Below are 22459 nucleotides of genomic sequence, written 5' to 3' on the forward strand. Positions count from 1 at the left end.
GACAAGTATTTTGGGTATACACAATTCCCCAAATTGCCTTGAGCAGGAGCTTCTACCTACTGAAAAAGAACTTTCCTATTCTGGTCATGTACTATCAGTCTGAAGAATAAAACTAACACTGATCTATTATATCTCCTATGGGAACACAAAGAGTTCCTATTTTAAACACAGCACTTTGTATCAACATAGGAAACTGATATTTCAGGGGCTCATGGGATATAACTGATTCAGGTTTAATATGATTCAAGTGACAGAAATAACAAATTATTCAATGATAATAACAGCTACCACTTCTTAACACTTAGGAGTATGTCAGATACTATTCAAAGCACTTGACATGCATTATCTCATTTAACCTTTGATACTCTATGAGATACGGCCTGTTCTTCTCATTTTATGTATTTTTTAGAAATTAGGCCTAAAAGGTAGATCACACATCTTTTTAAAAAACTGCCCATTTGTATAACCAAACAAATGGCGCAGAAGATACATGTGTGTGAAAGCAAATATACAGAAACCCTGGTCTAGGATCCTAAGATCGAGACCTGCTTCAGTTCACTAGCTATAACCTCAATGAGCCTCAATGTTTTCACTGGTCCTTACCCCTCAGAGTAGTTGCAACAACCAAATGACATAATGAATATGAAAATGAGCAAGGAAAGTGCACTGGACTTGCAGCCAAGGGAACTAGAATCCAATCTCTGATCTGACCTTAAAATAAAAGACTTTGTACAAATAAATCCTACAGTTTCTTTGAGCTATATGCATTCTTCTGACAGGCATGGAGCCCCTATGTAAGTGCCAGACGTTCTGCTAAGTGTTAGGAATCTCAAAGTGAACATGGCAGAACTCACAGTCCGGAGAGGGATGCAGATGAATAGAACAGACAATTATACTTAGAGCAGGTTAAGGGCTTGGTCATCAGAGGATATAAGAGAGGCACCCAATCTAGATTTAAGAGTCAAGGGATAGTTCCCAAAAGGAAATAACTTCTAAGGTGACTGAAAGGATGACTCCTAGGCAAAGAAGAATTCCAGGCAAAGGGAACTAGGTTCAAAGACCCATGCACAGAGGTTAAGTGTTAACAGTAGATTCTAGAGAGGTAAAGAGGATTTTAAAAGCAAAGGTGAGAGATCTTTCTATATAATTTCTTACAAATGCACGTTAATCTACAATTCTCACAATAAAAATTTCAATTAAAAAAACACAGACATGACAGTACTCTGTAAACTGAGAAGCACCTTAACTATTTCAGTCAATATTATTACTAAAATTCAGCTGCATAATGTATACTGCTACAGAGCAAAGCTGGAAAGGCCATTATAATGGAAATAGAACTACTAAGGACAGTGAGAAACCATATTTCAACAGCTGGCCAAAATTTAGGAAATTGTGATTCACTACCTTTCACATCTGGTCGATACTGTAGTCCATCATCTTTCTTTCCCAACAAACTAGTGTCATCTGTATCTGTAAGAGAAAATGATTTGAAAATTAAGATATATATGATGTTTAAGTCATACCATGAAACCCCTAAATATTCTAAATGCTCCAAGTCCTGTCCAACTCTCTGTCCACTTTTCCTGCTCCACCACTCTCTTGATCTATCTCAGGCCTCAGATATAAATGCGTTCTGCATGATGAACAGTCTAACTTCACTGAAACTTCAGCCAAAATATCATCTCCTTAAAAAGTCTTCCCTGTGAAACCGAAATCACACAGACCCTGAATAGAAAGGATTAGCCCGTTCTCCAAGGGACAATGGTTTCAAGATTTACCTTCTCCCACCACTGTTTCCTTGGAAATAAATCAGATTAAAATAAATGTGGGATATCAACTGTGTTATCAGACAAAATTTATTATAAAAATGACACCTTACTGGTAAATCATATCAGGACAGGAGGACTACATAAACCATAAACACCTGCTTGGAAGCATAAGCTTCAGTTTCCCAGTACACAGTGGGGAAAGATACAGTCAGGTATAAATGGGGACCAAGATAAACAACTCCACAGGATTCTAAAAGCATGAATTTCAATTAACAAAATCCTCAAGCTTGAAATTCCAGGTAGTACCATTCAACCATATACCAGTTCCTCAGAAAAGATATTCTTTCTCAGCAATACTCTTTAACCTACGCTAGAAATGCCACCCCAAGAAAGAAAAGCAAACCACACTACTTCTTCCACCTATAAGGGGTCTCTGTCAGTAACCAGTTTCCTCTGCCATGCACACACCTGACTCTCACCTAGATATCCTCTGAATAGTTTCTTGGGCATTCTTCAGTAGCTTAGACCACAGACATCGCAATCAGTTGTTCAGTATTTCACAAATAGCTTGTTATCAGTTTAAGGCAGCAAACTCTGGCTTGTAACTTTTTCCCCTTAGCTACGTTTTCCCTAAGCTCATGAAAACATAGCCCTTTAATAAATGCAAAAAAGGGGAGGGGAAGTGGTCAGAACAGAGGGCAGTTAGACCTAGTGGCAGCAAAGATGCATAACCCTAGGCCATCAGCAAGTGTCTGGCCCTTGTTTGCTATTGGGAAATCACACATTATGCTAGCCTATATGTGTCTTACTAGGACAAAAGATTGAAAACCTCTGCCTCTAGTGACCAGGTATTTCTAGTAGGAACAGAAGACAAAAACTCATTCTTAGTTGATATCCTGGCTCCTAAACTACGGCAAAAAGCAAGAAAGGGAAAAGAATTTCAAACCGAAAATAATACTTTTTCCTTACATTCTATAACTTCACGCCAAAATCTCTAACAGTATAAAATATGTAGGGGCAAAAACTACAGAGAAAACATGAAAACAAAGTCAACTATTATGCTCTAGAAAAAAAGATGAAAACATGGTAATATCTATAGTTTTACTATAATTAAAATAAACTTGTTTCTAAACAACTATAATCATTACAAATTTGAGACAATTTTTAAGAACTATAAATATAGCTACAAGTTCATCTTAGGATCAGCTTAGTAACAAAATAAACAATGAAGAAGCATTGTTTTGTGTCTTGAGACAGTGAAAACAAATTTTTAAAAAGCTAAGTTAGTAACAGAACAAAGAAGTTCTAAAATATATAATAATAAAAAATAAAGCATCAGAGATTTTTCATTTTACAAATTCAGAATACTACCAAAATATACAAATAAGACTGTAGACATGTGATATTAAAGACAGGTCGCTAGAATGAATTATACCTGTGCAATGACCAAGATGCCTTATATCAATTTGTTCTTGTTTTATACAAGATGCTTCTCGAACAAAACAGGGATTGTTATAGGAACTCCCATCAGAAGCACACACAGGATTAAAACTGTATCCACTGCAATCTATATTACACACACACCTGTTGGAAAAAACAAAAATTATTTATATTTTACAACAAAAGTATTTCACAATGCTGCCACAGCAAAACTGAGCAATTTTTTTTAACTTTTAAGCATTTTTATTGAAGTATAGTTGATTTACAAGATTATATTAGTTTCAGGTGTACAATGCAGTGATTTAATACTTTCATTACACTTCATTTCAAGCTATTATATAATATTGGCTGTATTTTCTGTGCTGTACAACATATCCTTGCAGCTTATTTATCTTATATAGTAGTTTGTAAGCAGTTCTCTTTTTTTTTTTGCTTTCTGTAACAGAAGTCAATACATTATTTTAAGTCACTGATAAAAGTTTAATAAGCAAAGTGAATGCTCAGCCAACAATTTCTTTCAGGTGAGAATCGAGAGATCAGCTCAGTTCAGTCGCTCAGTCGTTTCTGACTCTTTGCGACCCCACGAACAGCAGCACGCCAGGCCTCCCTGTCCATCACCAACTCCCAGAGTCCACCTAAACCCATGTCCATTGAGTCGGTGATGCCATCCAACTGTCTCATCCTCTGTCATCCCCTTCTCCTCCTGCCCTCAATCCAGAGATAATTTCATCCATTATTACTAATGCAGTCGCTTCTTTAGAACTTTCATATCTAGAGATAATAATCAAGAAATGTCAAATGTCAACAATATTAGTTAAAAAGCAACACAGTAGAGCAGAAAGGACAGAGAATTATGAGTCAAAAGTCATGAATCTAAATCTTAGACCAACGAATAGCCAGATCTGTGTCCACATCCTCCCGCTAAGTCTCAGTTTACTGATCCATAAAACAGAAGTAGTAATAATATACCTAACCATATGACCCAGCAATCCCACTTCTGGGCATACACACTGAGGAAACCAGATCTGAAAGAGACACGTGCACCGCAATGCTCATCGCAGCACTGTTTATAATAGCCAGGACATGGAAGCAACCTAGATGCCCATCAGCAGATGAATGGATAAGGAAGCTGTGGTGCATATACACCATGGAATATTACTCAGCCATTAAAAAGAATTCATTTGAATCAGTTCTAATGAGATGGATGAAACTGGAGCCCATTATACAGAGTGAAGCAAGCCAGAAAGATAAACACCAATACAGTATACTAACACATATATATGGAATTTAGAAAGATGGTAATGATAACCCTATATGCAAAACAGAAAAAGAGACACAGAAATACAGAACAGACTTTTGGACTCTGTGCGAGAAGGCAAGGGTGGGATGTTTCGAGAGAACAGCATCGAAACATGAATATTATCAAGGGTGAAACAGATAACCAGCCCAGGTTGGATGCATGAGACAAGTGCTCGGGCCTAGTGCACTGGGAAGACCCAGAGGGATCGGGTGGAGAGGGAGGTGGGAGGGGGGATCGGGATGGGGAATACATGTAAATCCATGCCTGATTCATGTCAATGTATGGCAAAAACCACTACAATATTGTAATTAGCCTCCAACTAATAAAAATAAATGGAAAAAACATATATATATATATATATATATATATATACACCTAACCTTACCAAACAATGGGGAAGATTAAAAAAAAATAGATATAAAACATGTAAAATAGAAGTCCTTCAAAAGTGTTTCTGAGTTACACATCCACCTGTATAACTGAGTGTCCACTGAACACTCACTGCCTTCTAGAGAAGGCCAAGAAAGTACAAGGCATGGTCACTCCTCTCAAGGACAGTAAAATCTAACTGGGAATATAAAACTGAAAACCATAGAGAGACTCTGTTTTCCACCAATATGGTAGACTCGGAACCTGTGCTAATCCTTCTAATGAAAATGACAAATATTTTAAAACATTCTCAAATGCACCTGTAAGATGTCAAGAAACAAGGAATATTCAAGACAAAAGTTAAATGAAGACAATAATAGAAAAAGATCAATTAAGTTTGCCACAGCTGATTTTCACCTTGAAGGTATTTGCCAAACTAGGTAAATTCAATTATCAACTTTTTGACTTTGCAGGCCTCTGAGAACAGAAGACAAAGAATACTGACCTACCTAAGGTGGAGAGTCTGAAGACCCTGGAAAAAAGGCATGAGGGCAGAGGAGAAATGAGTTGCCATATTCCAAGGGGACTGTTTAAAGGGGGAAAAAAATCTTCCCCTGAGCCACAGTACTGAAGAGAGGGTAAAAAAACATCTCCCTGAGAACTACAAGCCAGTCCTCACATGAGTAATTACAATTTAAAATACTACTTGGATGTTCTGAAAAAAATCAAGCCCAGAATTTATTTTAAGAGTCAATGACTGGAATGGGCCCTAAGCAACTAACAAAAGTAAAAGCAATCCTCTCTGGAGAAACTCAACTTTATTATCTTAGACCTCAAACATTTTGCAAGATACAGTTCTGAGAAAAACAGATCACACACATGTTCACTCACTCCCACACCCACAATAGACAAGAAAATAAAACACCATGGGCAGAGCTAGCTGATGTGGAAATGAACCAAAAAAAGCTTCTAATAAATAAAGAATGTATTATTAGAAATAAAAAACTCACTGGGCAGATTTAAAAGGAGATTAGATAAACTAAAGGTGAATCCATGAACTGGAAGACAGGTCAGGAGAAAATGCCCAGACCACAGCAGAGTTGAAAAGACAGAACATATTTAAAAAAAAAGATTCAGAGACATGGAAGACAGTCACAAGATCTAATAAAAATCTGATTGGAGTTTCAGACGAGTTAAAAGAATAAGGCAGGGATAATATCTTCAGTTTCTCACACTTTCTAAAACCAAAGAAATATACTAATCTAAATATCCAAGAAGCCTAATAAATTCTAAACAGGATTATTAAAAAATAATCTAGATAGTGAAATATCACTGTGGAATTTCTGTAACAAAGCAACAAAATAATATTTTAAAAAGCAACCAAAAAGAAAAGATTACCTTCAAAGAATCAAGAGAGACAGGTGTCTTCAAAAGTAGTACAGAAGCCAAACTGTTTACTTATAGCCAAAAGACAGTGAAATAATACCTGCAATGTGCTGAGATAAAATAGAGTTTATATAAAAAAGAACTATCTTTCATGATTAAATGTAAAATAAAAGTAATCTGGAAGAAGTAAAAATTTAGAGTTTGTCACCTGCTGACTGTCAGTAAAGCAATTATAAAAGCAGTAGAAAAATGATCCTACAAGAAAGACCTGATATGAAAACAGAAATGAAGAACAAAAGTATAAATACAAAAGCAATATTAACAAAATACTGACAATATAAAAACAATGACATCAAAGCTCTGTGCTGCTAATTTTTAAAAAAACAGTAAATTAAAATATTAATAATAGCATACAAATTGGAAGGGACTGAGATTACAGTGTTTTAAGAAGAACAGAAATATTGATGAACTTCAGACTGTGATAAATTGAATAAACATGTTAAACTTATATGCAAAATATACATAAAAATTAACTTGAAAAAAGATATAGGACTTGGAAGCATATAAGAATATATGTAAAAAAGTGTTCAAACTGTTCAATAATCAAGAAAATGTAAATGAAATCCACGAGACACCATCACATTCACTAAACAGCAAAAATTAAGAGAACAATACAAAGTGTTGACAAGGATGAGAAGCAAAGGGAATTCTCACCTTCTGCTGGAGGGAGAACTTACTGGTACAACCACTTTGGAAAACAAGCATTACCAGGAAAGCTAGACTTGCACATGTCCAATAATCCCACTACTGAGTGAGGCTCTCGAAAGTCTCTTACACATGTGTACCAGACGACATGCATAAGAATGGTCACAGAGCATTATTCATGAGAACAGAAGACTGCAAACAATCCAAATGTCCATTAACATTAAAATAGGCGATAAAGGGATGTGGAACAGTCAAGCAACTGAATTCAATGACGCAGCTATGAGCATCAACACAAACAAACCTCAGAAACATAATTCTGAGCAAAAGAAGGTACACATAGTATGATTCCACTTATGCAAAATTCAAAATTAAACAAAAGCCAAATAATACTGGGTTGATCAAAAAGTTCATTCATGTTTTTCCATAACATCTCACAGAAACTTTTTGGCCAATCCAATTTATTGTTAGGAGGGTTATCACGTGATAGAACTATAAAGGAAAAAAAAGGAATCATTTTCACAAAATGCAGCTGAGCAGGCAGAACAAAGAAACATACAATGGGGGAGGATCATGGGAAGCAGTTCTAAAGTACTGACAGTACCCTGGATCTCCTGGTTTGGGACGTAGGAATCACAATTTATTTCATTTTTGTATGTTAAACTAAATGTATATGTTTTCATAAGCTTTTCAATATATGCTCTGTTTCATAATTTAAAAATTAAAAAAAAAACTTTGAATATTTACTAACAAGTCAAAAATGGCTCTTACAATTTTTAAAGGGATGGGGTACTAAGAATATGTGACAGAGACAGTATGGGGCCCTCAAAATATAAAATATTTACCATCTAGTCCTTTATAGAAAAACACTGCCAACTCCAGGTTTAAGGAATAAAAGTAGGCAAAATTGGGATGGCAATTAAACAGAAATAGTGGCCAACAAAACAAAGAATAATAGAGAAAAGGCTAAGCCACAAAGGCAGGATACCATACCAATCAAGTGAGGAGAAACAAGGGCCTCAGCCGAGGCTCGTGCCCAGTCACTAAGCTGTGTCTGACCCTTCGCAGCCCCGTGGACCACAGTCCGTCCACGATCCTCTGTCCACGGGATTTCCCAGGCAAGAACACTGGAGTGGGCTGCCGTTTCCTTCTCCAGGGGATCTTCCCGACCCAGGGCTCACGCTCACACCTCTGTGCTGCAAGTGGGTTCTTTACCACACAGCCACCAGGGAGCCAGCCCATCAGGAACCGGCCTGATCACACGCGGGAAAGGTCCGCTCCACAGTGGATGCTAACACCGCATGTAAGACAAGAGCTGTGAGTACAACCACCGCTACTGCTTGCAACAGCACGTGGAAATGAAATGCCCGTCTTAAGGAATGTCCGCTCAGTGAAACCATGAGCAGGGGAGAACAGCATTAGCCCCTAGAGGCCACTAACACTATTGATTAGAGTGGTCCCTGGGGTCTGCAGGCTGGCGGCGGCGGCAGAGGGCGGGACGCCCAAGCCCAGGAGTGCACTAACATGGAAAGAAATCGCTTCAGCAAACATGCCAAATTCAAGACACTTAACAACCATTCATTCTGCACCTACTGTGCGGGGATAGTCATATTTGCCTCTTTAATTGGGACAGCAAATTATGAACAGGGAAGTTGACTATGAAAGAAGTTGAAAAGCCTAAGATCACAAACCTAACGAGTGACTGAGAGGGTGTTCTCTCCACTCATCACAGCTGTCTCATAAAACAGACATCTCAGCAGGCAAAGCACAGATGAAAGGAGGTAAGTAGTTATTTTCCACATTTATATCATGAAAAATCTTTTCACTAAATCGGCCCTGCTTTTCTCTAAAACTCACCAGGGACACTCCTGCCTCAGGGCTTCCCCTCTTCCTGAAACACTTTTCCCTCAAACAACCACTTAGTTTAATTCCTCACCGTTTTCAAGTTTTGTCTCAGGTCTTGAAGGAACAGTAGAAAGTTAAATTACTAAACATCCATTTAAGAAATTAGAAAAAGAGCAATGAATAAACCCAGTGAAAACAAAAAAAAGAAGGGGGACATATGGAGGACATGGATATTAATATTAGATTTATAGATACATCTCAGCAGAAATAGAAAACAAAATTACAACAGAGAAGATCAATAAAGCTAAAAGGTGGTCCTCTGAAAAGACCTTCAGGGAATTCCTTGGTGGTCCAGAGGTTAGAATTCCATGCCTTCACTGCTGAGGGCCTGAGTTCAATCTCTGACCCCACAAGCTATGTGGTGTGACCAAAAAAACAAAGACAAAAAGAAGAAAAAAGAAAGAATCAACAATTAACTTTCAAATCAACAAGGCAGGATGAGAAAAAGAAAAAAAAAAGTAAACTAAAAAAGACTACAGATTGTGATTTAAAAGATAATAAAATTTTATTGTGAACAACTTTATGTCGGCAAATTTGAAAACTTAAGTGAAATGAATAACAAAAAATTAACTATTAAAATTTGATGAAACAAGAAACAGAAGCTGAATGGTACTACATTCATTGAAGAAACAAAATCAGTTTTAAAAATATCCATCCAAGACAGTATCAGATCCAGGTGATTTTTTAAAAAAGAATTCATGAACACATTCATTCCAGTCATTCAATAAACAGATAATTCTATTCTTACACAAAATCATCCAGAGACCAGAAAGAACATTCTCTAATTCATTTTATAAGGCCATATAACTGCAAAAAATAAAAGATTAAAACTCGCTGAATAAAAATGAATAAAAGAAAATCTCATCCTTACAGCAGACAGAATCCCAATAATAAACAGGCACAAAAAGGTATTACAGTCATAAAACAAAAACAGAATGCTATAAATTTTCTTTTAAAGGAGCACCATAAAAAGTATACGAGAAATGACAAACTCAAAAAAGGACTGGAAAATAAAAGTTCAAGAAATCTCTCAGAAAGAACAGCAAAAAAAAGTTTTTTTAATACAAACTAAGAGAGACAAGAAAATTAAAGGACTAGTCCAGAATGCCCAACATCCAAATGACAGAAATACCAAAATTAGAAAAGAGAGGAAAGGAAGTCATCAAGGAACTAATTGAAGAAAATTTCTCAAATCGGAAGTCAGCAAGTTTCTGGGAACTGTGAAATTTCATTATACCGAGGACCAAAAGGAGGTTCTACAGGCTTCGAGAGAGAGAAAACAAACAGTATACAAAGGACCAGAAATCAGAGTGGCTTCAGACTTCAACTGGAAGCCAGAAGACAATATAGCAATGCTTTCACAGTTCTGAGGGAACATTCTCTCACACTTAGAAGTATGCACTCACCAAGTTGTAAGTCAAGTATTAGGTGTAGGATAAATACACCTTAAACATAAGGTCTCAGATTTCGCTGGTGGTAGAGTGGATAAGAATCCGCCGCCAATGGAGGGGACATAGGCTGATTCCTGGTCGGGGAAGATTCTACCTGCCGCAGAGCAACTAAGCCAGTACACTGTAAACTATTGAGCCTGCATGTGCAGCTACTGAAGCCTGTGCCCCACAAGAGAAGCTACCGCGGTGAGAAGCCCACGCACCGCGAGCAGAGCAGACCACGCTCATCACCACAGCTAGAGAACGTCTGCGCAGAGCAACAAAGACCCAGTGCAACCAAAAGCGAATAAAACAAATTATCAAAAATAAAAAATAAGGTCTCACCTTGTACCCTTTCTCAAGAAGCTACTGGAAGATATACTAAAATGGGAGAAGGTTAAAAAAAAAAAGAAAACAACACTATGCTATGGAGGAGAGAGGTAAAGGAATTTCTAGGATGATGTGTATAGTTTAACAAAAAACGTTATTTAGTCTGTTTCTGGCAGAGCTCCTAAAACCCTTCTAACTTTGAGAGATAACAGGCTTTTGTGTGCTAATGAGATACTCCGCTCCTTCCTTAATTCTAAGTCATTTTAGCAAACTATGGAACCTTAAAGGAGGTCTTAGGAACCTCCAGATTAGCAGTATCCTGGGCAGAAGTACAAGGAACCTACCTCATTTGCAGCTGGTGTCCTAAAGCAGGGGGCAATTTGCAGGTCTAAGACCTGTGGGGTCTGTGCTGACTCCAAGTAAGGAATAAGAGAACTGAACTGTAGGACACTCAGCTAGGGCAGGAAAACTGGAGAACTGACTGGTGGGAAAAGACACAACATTGAAGTGAGATTGCAAGATGACAGCTATATGAAGAGGGCAACCAGTTCGCACTGAAACAGTTTCCCTCTGTGGACAGTCATACTGCTGGCTGCCACTACCAGGATGCCTACTGCCCTCTTTTCAGCCAGAGGACAGAATGCCCAGTAAGTCTGGCTCAGATTCTTATCTGTACTTGCTGTGATGAAGTTCCTGCAATGGCCTGAACCAAGCGAGCGCGCTCATTTAACTGACATAGTCCTGAGAACTGTAGGTCAGCTACAGTGAGACTGGAAGTACAAAATACAGAGCAGTCCGCTCTGAGATGACATTTCTGCCAATCATCCATACTTGGTGACACTAGAATCCCGCCAGACATCTCAACTACGACTCCTATGACATTCCTGATAACTTATTCAGGGTCTGGCCTACCGACTGCCCCAGAAGGGAATCTTATCAACAAGGAAGCCAAAAGCCAGACTCTGACAGAGACTGTTCAACGTGTCTTTTTCTGTAAGACTTCATCCAACAGTGAGTGCCAGCTAGGTTGATGCCCGGTACTATGAATTTGACAATACTCTATCTTGTACCCTAGGTGTTAGGTACTTACGTGAAGTATTCTCTAAACTGCAAGTTTCTATTTTAAACACATATGTATGCAAAATGTACTTTTCACCAAAAAAAAAAAAAAGTCTTAAATAAAGAGTAGAGCAGTATGTTTCATTATAGGGGACTGGAATGCAAAAGTAGGAAGTCAAGAAATACCTGGAGTAACAGGCAAATTTGGCCTTGGAGTACAGAACGAAGCAGGGCAAAGGCTAATAGAGTTTTGCCAAGAGAACGCCCTGATCATACCAAACACCTTCTTCCAACAATACAAGAAAAGACTCTACACATGGACATCACCAGATGGTCAACAATGAAATCAGATGAATTATATTCTTTGCAGCCAAAGACGGAGAAGCTCTATGCAGTCAGCAAAACAAGACCAGGAGCTGACTGGGGCTCAGATCATGAATTCCTTATTGCCAAATTCAGACATATATTGAAGAAAGTAGGGAAAACCACTAGACCATTCAGGTATGACCTAAATCAAATCCCTTACGATTATACAGTAGAACTGAGAAATAGATTTAAGGGATTAGATCTGATAGACTGAGTGCCTGATGAACTATGGATGGAGGTTTGTGACACTGTACAGGAGACAGGGAACAAGACCATCCCCAAGAAAAAGAAATGCAAAAAAGCAAAATGGTTGTCTGAGGAGGCCTTACAAATAGCTGTGAAAAGAAGAGAAGCGAAAAACAAAGGAGAAAAGGAAAGATATACCCATTTGAATGCAGAGTTTCAAAGAATAGCAAGGAGAGATAAGAAAGCCTTCATCAAAGGAAAACAATAAAATGCGAAAGACTAGAGATGTCCTCAAGAAAATTAGAGGTACGAAGGGAACATTTCATGCAAAGATGGGCTCAATAAAGGACAGAAATGGTATGGACCTAACAGAAGCAGAAGATATTAAGAAGAGGTGGCAAGAATGCACAGAAGCACTATACAAAAAAGATCTTCATGACCCAGATAATCACAGTGGTGTGATCACTTTCCTAGAGCCAGACATCCTGGAATGTGAAGTCAACTGGGCCTTAGGAAGCATTACTACGAACAAAACAACTGGAGGTGATGGAATTCCAGTTGAGCTCTTTCAAATCCTAAAAGACGATGCTGTGAAAGTGCTGCATTCAATATGCCAGCAAATTTGGAAAACTCAGCAGTGGCCACAGGACTGGAAAAGATCAGTTTTCATTCTAATCCCAAAGGCAATGCCAAAGAATGTTCAAACTACTGCATAACTGCACTCATCTCACACGCTAGTAAAGTAACGCTCAAAATTCTCCAAGCCAGGCTTCAACAGTACGTGAACTGTGAACTTCCAGAAGTTCAAGCTGGTTTTAGAAAAGGCAGAGGAACCAGAGATCAAATTGCCAACCTCTGCTGGATCATTGAGAAAGCAAGAGAGTTCCAGAAAAACATCTAGCTCTGCTTTATTGACTATGCCAAAGCCTGTGACTGTGTGGGTCACAACAAACTGTGGAAAATTCTGAAAGAGATGGGAATACCAGACTACCTGACCTGCCTCTTGAGAAATCTGTACGCATGTCAGGAAGCAACAGTTAGAATTGGACATGGAACAACAGACTGGTTCCACATAGGAAAAGGAGTATACAAGGCTGTATATTGTCACCCTGCTTATTTAACTCATATACAGAGTACATCATGAGAAACGCTGGGCTGGAAGATGCACAAGCTGGGATCAAGATTGCCGGGAGAAATATCAATAACCTCAGATATGCAGATGACACCACACTTATGGCAAAAAGTGAAGAAGAACTAAAGAGACTCTTGATGAAAGTGAAAGAGGAGAGTGAAAAAGTTGGCTTAAAACTCAACGTTCAGAAAACCAAAATCATGGCATCTGGTCCCATCACTTCATGGCAAATAGATGGAGAAACAGTGGAAACAGTGGCAGACTTTATTTTGGGGGGCTCCAAAATCACTCCAGATGGTGACTGCTGCCATGAAATTAAAAGACACTTGCTCCTTGGAAGAAAAGTTATGACCAACCTAGACTGCATTATTAAAAAGCAGAGATATTACTTTGCCAACAATGGTCTGTCTAGTCAAACCCTTAGTTTTTCTAGTAGTCATGTATGGATGTGAGAGTTGGACTATAAAGAAAGATGAGCACCAAAGAACTGATGTTTCTGAACTGTGGTGTTGGAGAAGACTCTTGAGAGTCCCTTGGACTGCAAGGAGATCCAACCAGTCCATCCCAAAGGAAATCAGTCCTGAATATTCATTGTAAGGACAGATGCTAAAGTTGAAACTCCAATTCTTTGGCCACCTGATGCGAAGAACTGACTGACTCATTTGAAAATACCCTGATGCTGGGAAAGATTGAAGGCAGGAGGAGAAGGGGATGACAGAGGATAAGACAGTAGGATGGCATCACCGACTCAATGGACATGAGTCTGAGTGAACTCCAGGAGTTGGTGATGGACAGGGAGGCCTGGCGTGCTGCAGTCCATGGAGTCACAAAGAGTCGGACAAGACTGAGTGGCTGAACTAAACTGAAGATCAGTATGTGTAGTGGGCTGCCTTTACTTTATAAAAAGGAAAGAACGAATACGTGTGCATACTTGTTTGTATATGAGAAAAATACCTCTGGGAGATTAAGAAACAGATCACAGTGACTGCCTCTAGTGAAGACAACTGGGTAGCTGAGGACTGGGGTGGAAAACAGAACTTACCTGTAAAGCCTTTTAAAGCTTTTGAATTTCTAACACTGAATTTCAAAGGCATGAATGCAGACATACATACATAAATAAATGAATACATTCAATGACTTCTCTGATTTAGTTTGAGGATTTTGGCAAATCACAACTCTGAGTCTTTAATAATAGGGATAATACCTCAAACGCTGGTGACAGAATCAAATAAGCTTTTGTAAAAAAAGCCCTTTGAAATCATCAAATACTATGTACATCTGAAAGATATTATTGAAAAATATCTATCCTATCTCTTTCTTCCTACTTACTGTACATATAAAGTGTCATTCCTTCAAGATATGGTTAAGTTTTATGATCATTGGCATTTTAAACTAAATCAGGTGAAGTTATGTAGATTTCACAAACACCTAACAAAGCCTGCAACAAATTCACCTGCTCCAAGTTCCTCACAATATTACTAGTCCTTCTCACACATGTTAAACCATTACTATGACCCCTTGTGCAGCTCCAAGTGAATAAGAAAGCCCTGTGTGAACTGCCAGGAGTTCAACAAGACCTACAGAGGGAACCTAAGATAGACAACCTCATGGCAAGTTCAGCCACTGTAGAAACCAGCAAGACAAAGACCCTGTCCTCAGGGCATCCACAATCTGTCAGCAGCCCCAACAATGTGAGGGCTATGTGGAGGCTGTCTGAACACAAGCGTTAGTCACCTATCTCACAGGGACTGGATAAAGAGCAAAGCATGCTGCTAGGAAGAGGTGCTGAAGTCGTGCTTATACCCAAGCTGAAAGGAAGAGTAGGCATTAAACAAACAGACATACAGGGGTGGGACTCTAGGCAGAGAGAACAACAGAGGCAAATTATCAAAGAGCAACAGAGCGTTCAGAAAACTGCAGGAGGCCACGGAGAATACTGTGTTCTACATTTTAACATCTAACCTCTCAAAAGAAACCATTACTGGCAGCTGTACAGAAATACAGGAAGATATTTCTGGATAAAGGAGCCTGTCATTGCTAACAGCTGGGTTATACTCAGTACAGAATAATGTTTAATAGTCTTTATTTCCCATTATCAGAGGAAAACAGACAACATACAGTTATTTTTCCATTATAGTCTAAGGGGCCATGGTAGAAATTTATTAAACCTAAATAGCTTAAAAAGTCTACTATTCTAAATATCCATAGTTAGGCCATGTTAAATGACAAAAATTACTGTCATCTCTGATTAGGAGGAAATCAGAGGTGGGGAGAAGATAATAGTAGGAAAATACTTCTTTGGTTGTTTTTTTTTAAAAAAAAAAAACCCAACTATGTGCAGTTTCCAGAAAGGACATGATGGGGAACAGAGACACAGAGCATCATTCTTTCTCCTTAAATGAGGGGAGAGATGCCGCTGCACATTCTGAGGGGGACACGCATCAGCTCGTGACCGTCGCCAACAACTCTCCAAACAGAAAACGGTGGTGTAACGACAAAGACGTCCATCAGGTGAATTACTGATTCCTGCTTCTCGAATTGTCGGTCACACTGCACACCTACCTGACTCTTTCTCTGAGCAACTCTGAGAGCTTATGTCCCTCGGGGGAGAAGGGAAACACCATCTCCAAAGTGACTGACATCAAAAAGGCAGAAGAGCAGGGACGATTTCCACAAAGCACGTGGCAGACAAAGTTCAAAGGAATAACTGCAGGGTTCTTAGAGCTTGCCTGTATTGATGTCATGCCAGATGATTCTACAAACTCCTCAAATCGTTCACGGCAGGGGTTTAAGTCAGGTATATAAAAGGTCTGCCTGGCTGAAGGAGTTCTATGATTATTTGGTCCCACTGTACAGACCAACAGTTGAGAACTATCTTAGAGCAATAAGCTCAGCCTTGGACAGATGAGAGATATTGGGTTGGGTTTTTTTTTTTTTTAAGAGATAGTATTTAGATGAAGAGGGAGTTCAGTTGCTAAGAATATGGAGAAATATAATTTTCTGTAAAGCAGGTACTGTTCCCAAGTTTTAAGACTAAGAAAATCTAGCCACTATATTTCAAAAGTCACAATGGAATACTGAAACCTGTCCATGGGGGCATCAAATTTCTTGGAACCTCAACTATCTAGCTCTAGGTATAAATTCAAAGGGCAGGCATTAGTGAAGACAGACATCACAAACCCACGCAAAAGCCCCCAAGGCCATTAGAGAGTCACACTGTGCTTCAGGAAGAAAGAAGAAAAAAGCCTCTCACAAGCAAAACTAATTTCAATTATAATTAAAATAGCCACTGAGCAGATAAGAGAGAAAACAGTCATACAATATATGAAGTTCATGCACTTCACTAAGAACCTACTTACTCTGATTTTACATTTAGAATTTATTCCTACCTTAGATACAGTTCCTGTAAGCACATGGTTTCCTATTTTGGGGAAGCAGAGAAACAATTAATAAGCTGGAATCATCTACAGTCAGAATCACTGACTATGCATACTGATAGCACCCAGAGGCAAGGGAACAACCTGACGTGGGAGAAGAAAAATCATTTTTATAAACAGATGTAGAGCCCCAAACACAAGGCAGAACGGACCCTTAAGTAGGGGTGGGACAACTAGCATTAAGAACATCAGGGTCCTCTGAAAACACCATGGTGTTACACACAGGCATGCACAACATGATAGACAAATCCCTTGTCATGAGACCTGGGTTCTGGTTCTGTTCTTAATCACAAGCTACTCAGCCTCTTCTGAGCTCACCTCCACCTGTAAAATCAGAGTAATAAATCCTCACCTTACCAACCAGACATACTGCCATAAAGAGCTGAACAAAATAATTTAGGTAACAATGTTTGAAAACTGTAACACACTATACAATATATGACTTTAAGAATATGTTAGAATATGTTCTGTATAGTCTGTTTAAGAAGACAATCTATTTAAATCAATTTCCATTTAAATGGCTAAATAAAACGCTAGCACCTCTCCTAATAACAGAAAATTAACTTACATGGTATCATTTATCCCTTCCCACAAATGGTCAAATTTCTTTCCCTATTAGCAAAGAAACAAAGAGCTTTTAAAGCAAGAGAAAGGTTTTAGCATCTGATAAAGAATACATATATATGTATAACTGACTCACTTTGCTATACACCTGAACCTAACACAACACTGTAAATCAACCATACTTCAATAAAACAAGAAATTTTAAAAATAAGAATAAATTAGCCAAGTACAAAAGGGGAAAAAAAAGGATTAGCTGCCCTCTGGAAACCAGATAGATTATATTGATATACAGCATTTCATCTGACAGGAAAGACATTTCAAAATGACAGAAGATAAAAAATACTTGTTCTATTTATTTTAAAAATAATTTTTAATTTATTTTTTATTTTTGGCTGTTCTGGGTCTTCACTGCCGCGTGGGCCTTTCTCCAATTGCGGAGAGCAGGGGCAGCTCTCCAGCTGTGGGGCGCAGGCTTCTCTTGCTGCAGAGCAAGGGCTCGGGGGCTTCAGGGGTTTTGGCTCCCAGGCTCTACAGTACAGGCTCAATAGTTGGGGTGAATGGGCTTAGTTTCTCCCAAGCATGTGGGATCTTCCCAGATCAGGGATCGAACCCACGTCTTCTGCATTGGCAGGCAGACTCCTTACCACTGAATCACCAAGGAAGCCCCCAAAATATTTTTTAAATGAATACCCATAACTAAAAATGTAACATGAAATAAACTATCTATTAGAGTTATATTATAGAGCAATATTTTTTAAACTGTAAGTCATAATCACCATAGGAAATATTAGAGAACATTATTTTTAGCAAAAGTTAAGTATTATAGGATTTTGTTTTACTTAATATCTGTTATTACTATGTATATATGCACTTGCTTTCTAGGTAAAGGCACAAATTACTTCCTTAATGTTCTTCTATTATTGCATCAATTTCCTGGCCTGGTCTTGGCTGCCTGTCCCAATCTATCCAAGGGCTCCCGAGGAGGCTCCTCAGCCTGCCTGCTCCTTTTATTGGTAAGCCCTTCCCTTGTCTACACTCCCTTTCTTTTGCTTAGATCATGTACCTGCAAGGATAGCAGTTACAAGTTCTCAAGTAGACACACACAAAATGAATTTAGTGTGTTTTCATACAACAGACATGCTCTGACTGAGGAGAAACTACACATCATATCAAGAGAAGGTGTACACAGAATGATGTGCATTTTGTACCAATGTCATACTTAAGGCTACCTCTGAGATGTCACAGAATCCGTTCTACTTCCAAGCAAAATTGAAAGAGCATCCCTCTCTTTCAATTAAGGGATGAAAAATGATAGCAAAGAAATGTGTAAAAGAGGACTGAAGAGAGGTACTGTCAACAGAGTAACAAAAGATCAGCAGACCAAGTCGATCAATCACTGACAGCTATTCTGACTCTGAACACGATTTCAGAACAGTACTGAGGAAAAACACAGGAAAGCACTAAATACCTACAAAATTACGCACACATGACGCATATATACACACAGGTGTTTCATCATACCATTAGTACAAAAACAGAGAAAAAGAACATACATCTATTACCTGTCCTCTCTGCAAGTCCACATTGCTATCATTTCTCTCCTGTTCTACAGGCCAAAATCTACTTTGGGAAACATCTTCTCACAAATCAATCCACTCTGATTGAAACAGATGGACATGTCAACACACGACTCGTATGCACAAACAGAGCAAACACAGGGTTTGCTGAGTTGTTCAACTTTTTATTGAACTTGTCTTTTGCCAATTCTCACCTACTTTGAAATACATATCAAGTAAATTGTCAGACATTTAATTTTACCAAGTGCCAGACAAATAGCTGATTCTGTATCAAAATTCTGTATCAAACACAGGGACCCTGATTTGTAAAAGTCACTCCAGGCATAAATGCTAATTAAACCATATTACCATTGATCAGTAAAAGCTCAAATATGCATTTAAGGACTGACTAAAACATAGAAATGCACAGTGAAAATACACATGAGTAAGAAAGAAAGTGCAAATCTCTATAAAATAAGTGTTTCAAACTACGCACTAAGGGGAAATTGAGCAAGTGAAGAGGACCCATTTGTGCCCTAAAGACAGCATTCAGGTTTTTAGAATCAACTGTGCAAAAAGCAAGCACCACAGGGAAATGAAGGAAGGCTGAGCCTGGGGATAAACAAACAGGAACCTGCTGAACAAACACGACTATATTCATGAGGTCTATATTGTTACTACTCTGCACCCTTTTCAGAGGGAGTGCACGGGAAATTGGATGGACAATACAGTTCAGCCACAAAACCTACCTTGGTGAAAGCTGAACATGAGTGAGACGAGAAAACAAAACGTCAGTCTGTCCAGCTGAGTTTTCCAGAAATAATTTTTACTTATCATATTTACTATCTTTAAAATTTTGAAAGTTTTGGATTTTCTTAACACATTGAAATACATTTAAAGTTTGTGTATGCTGGGCATACACACCAAGGAAACCAGAATTGAAAGAGACACATGTACCCCAAAGTTCATCGCAACACTGTTTATAATAGCCAAGACATGGAAGCAACCTAGACGCCCATCAGCAGAGGAATGGATAAGAAAGCTGTGGTACATATACACAATGGAGTGTTACTCAGCCATTAAAAAGAATACATTTGAACCAGTTCTAATGAGGTGGATGAAACTGGAGCCTATTATACAGAGTGAAGTAAGCCAGAAAGAAAAACACCAATACAGTATACTAACACATATATATGGAATTTTAAAAGATGGTAACAAATCCATGGCTGATTCATGTCAGTGTATGACAAAAACCACTACAATATTGTAAAGTAATTAGCCTCCAACTAACAAAAATAAATGAAAATAAATAAATAAATAAAAAGATGGTAACGATAACCCTGTATGCGAGACAGCAAAAGAGACACAGATGTACAGAACAGTCTTTTGGACTCTGTGGGAGAGGGCGAGGGTGGGATGGTTTGGGAGCATGGCATTGAAACATGTAGATTATCACATGTGAAATGAATCGCCAGTCCAGGTTCGATGCATGAGGCAGGGTGCTTGGGGCTGGTGCACTGGGATGACCCAGAGGGCTGGGATGGGGAGGGAGGTGGGAGGGGGGATCAGGATGGGGAACACATGTACACCCATGGTGGATTCACGTCAATGTATGGCAAAACGAATACAATATTGTAAAGTAATTAACCTCCAATTAAAATAAGTAAATTTATATTTTAAAAAAGTTTGTGTATAAAAATGCAGGAAAAACTGTTTATCACGATTCTAGTTGAAAATATAAAGTAAGATAATTCAAATAAGAGTAATTCTGATGAATAAAATTAGCACTTGGTATAAAATATATCAGTTTTATAACAGTATAAAACTATCAGTGAAGAAAGGGAGTGGTAAAATGAAAAAAAAAAAGTTACAAATGGATTTCCATTCTAAAACACTTAAACTGACTTAAACAGCTATAGTATCATATCAACCTAAAAGTCAATAGATTAACATTAAACAAAAAATAAAGAAGGCACACACAATATACACCAAAGCAGGTTAAAAGATAGCTTTCTATAACATAATAATGCTGACAATTAACCTCCAAATAAGTTTATCCCTTTCCCTCAATCAACTCACCCAACATTTTCTGCATCTTCATCACACTCAGCTTTATATTTGCAGGGTCCACACTTGGAGTGTTTTCTGTGAACTTCTGCCCCTGATCCTTCCTCTTCTGTTTAAAAAGAAAAATTAAATTTTCAACCAAAAGCTGGGATCCTTTCCAGACCTGCTTCATGTTTTCAGCAGCCATTATCCTATTTCTGGGGAAAATGTATGCAAGGCTCTTGAAAACAATCAGTTCCAAAAAGCTACTGATGCTTGAGTCCAAAAATGCTGTCAATACAGAGTATAACATATACTCTGGAAAAAAACAAGTATTGGGGCCAGAAAAATAATCCCTTAGCCTAAGTATCATGGAACAATAAGCCAGGTCTCACTAATTCTTAAAAAGAATTACCATAACATGAAATAAGAGAGGGGAAATAAACATGAGCAATAAATTCAGTCCGTGATTACCCTACTGAAACAGTCTGTGCAGTCCTACTAGCAGTAATGATTCAACAAATAAGTTATTCAACACAGCAGAGTCTAATCAGTTTCACACCTGCCTTAAAAACTGTCTCCAAATTTTAAAAAGGAAAGGAGTCTATTTACAAAGTACTTACCCTTTTCTACTTTGCCACCTAGCCTTGCCAATAATACCAAGAATGCTGAAGTGTATGGGTCTCCTATGATCCAGCACAAGATCAGTGCATACCACCAGCCCTCAAATCAGCTCATACTTCAGTTATGGAACCTCGTATCTGTGGGTCTCAGCTACAGTGGATCTGATCATGGTAATCTCAAACTGGGCAGGGAGATGAGTTCTGAAGCCAATTTAGGGATAATGGTTTACTCAGAGGATATCCCAGTCTGGTTTGGAACAGAGAAGGTGTTAGAAGGAAAGCACACAGACCTAAGTGCCTGTTTGGTACTATTTCTACACTTGCCATTTTGGATATCTACCTACACTTTACCCAAACTCTCATGCATACTCCCAAACAACTCCAGGGAGCATAATCTTAAGTATTTCTAAGCCTCAGAAATACCATGAGATCTAAAATTCACACAGCCACTATGAGCTCACTAGAATCTGTGTGTTAATCTGAGCAAACCACTTAGCCTAATTCATACTCCCTAAAAAAAAAAAAAAAATTACCAACAACCAACATTCTCAGGGCAAGACATCCAATACTTGTACCATAAAAGCAAATATGCAGACCAACTTCCATTTCTTTCATATAGTAACAATGAGTTTCATAACTGAGTATCTGACCACAGGGGTTAGACTATATGGTCCTTTAAAGTCCTTTCCAGTTCTAAGATCTAGAATTAATGATCTCATCCTTCACACATGATCACGAAGTTTCTGTTTGAACATGTCCATTTAAATTCTATTGTTAGACAGCTTCTAATCTTTTTTTTTTTTTTAAAGCTAAAACCATCATCCTTGAATGTCTTCCTCAGGACAGTTCTACTCTCTTA

The 22459-nt window shown here is 38.3% G+C and overlaps 1 protein-coding gene across 1 annotated transcript in view; it reads right to left on the bottom strand.

The window, feature by feature from the left end:
* The window catches only part of TMEFF1 (transmembrane protein with EGF like and two follistatin like domains 1), a 90784-nt gene that overhangs the window by 27735 nt on the left and 40590 nt on the right, over positions 1–22459 (bottom strand). Inside the window, exons 5-7 of the mRNA XM_061163533.1 lie at positions 21011–21107; positions 3205–3353; positions 1405–1470 (exon numbers count right to left, since the gene is read on the bottom strand). Coding sequence (XP_061019516.1) covers positions 1405–1470; positions 3205–3353; positions 21011–21107 — 312 coding nt within the window. The remainder of the gene's footprint in view (positions 1–1404; positions 1471–3204; positions 3354–21010; positions 21108–22459) is intronic.

Source organism: Dama dama, chromosome 16 (genome assembly GCF_033118175.1).
Source record: "Dama dama isolate Ldn47 chromosome 16, ASM3311817v1, whole genome shotgun sequence".
Lineage (NCBI taxonomy): Eukaryota > Metazoa > Chordata > Mammalia > Artiodactyla > Cervidae > Dama > Dama dama.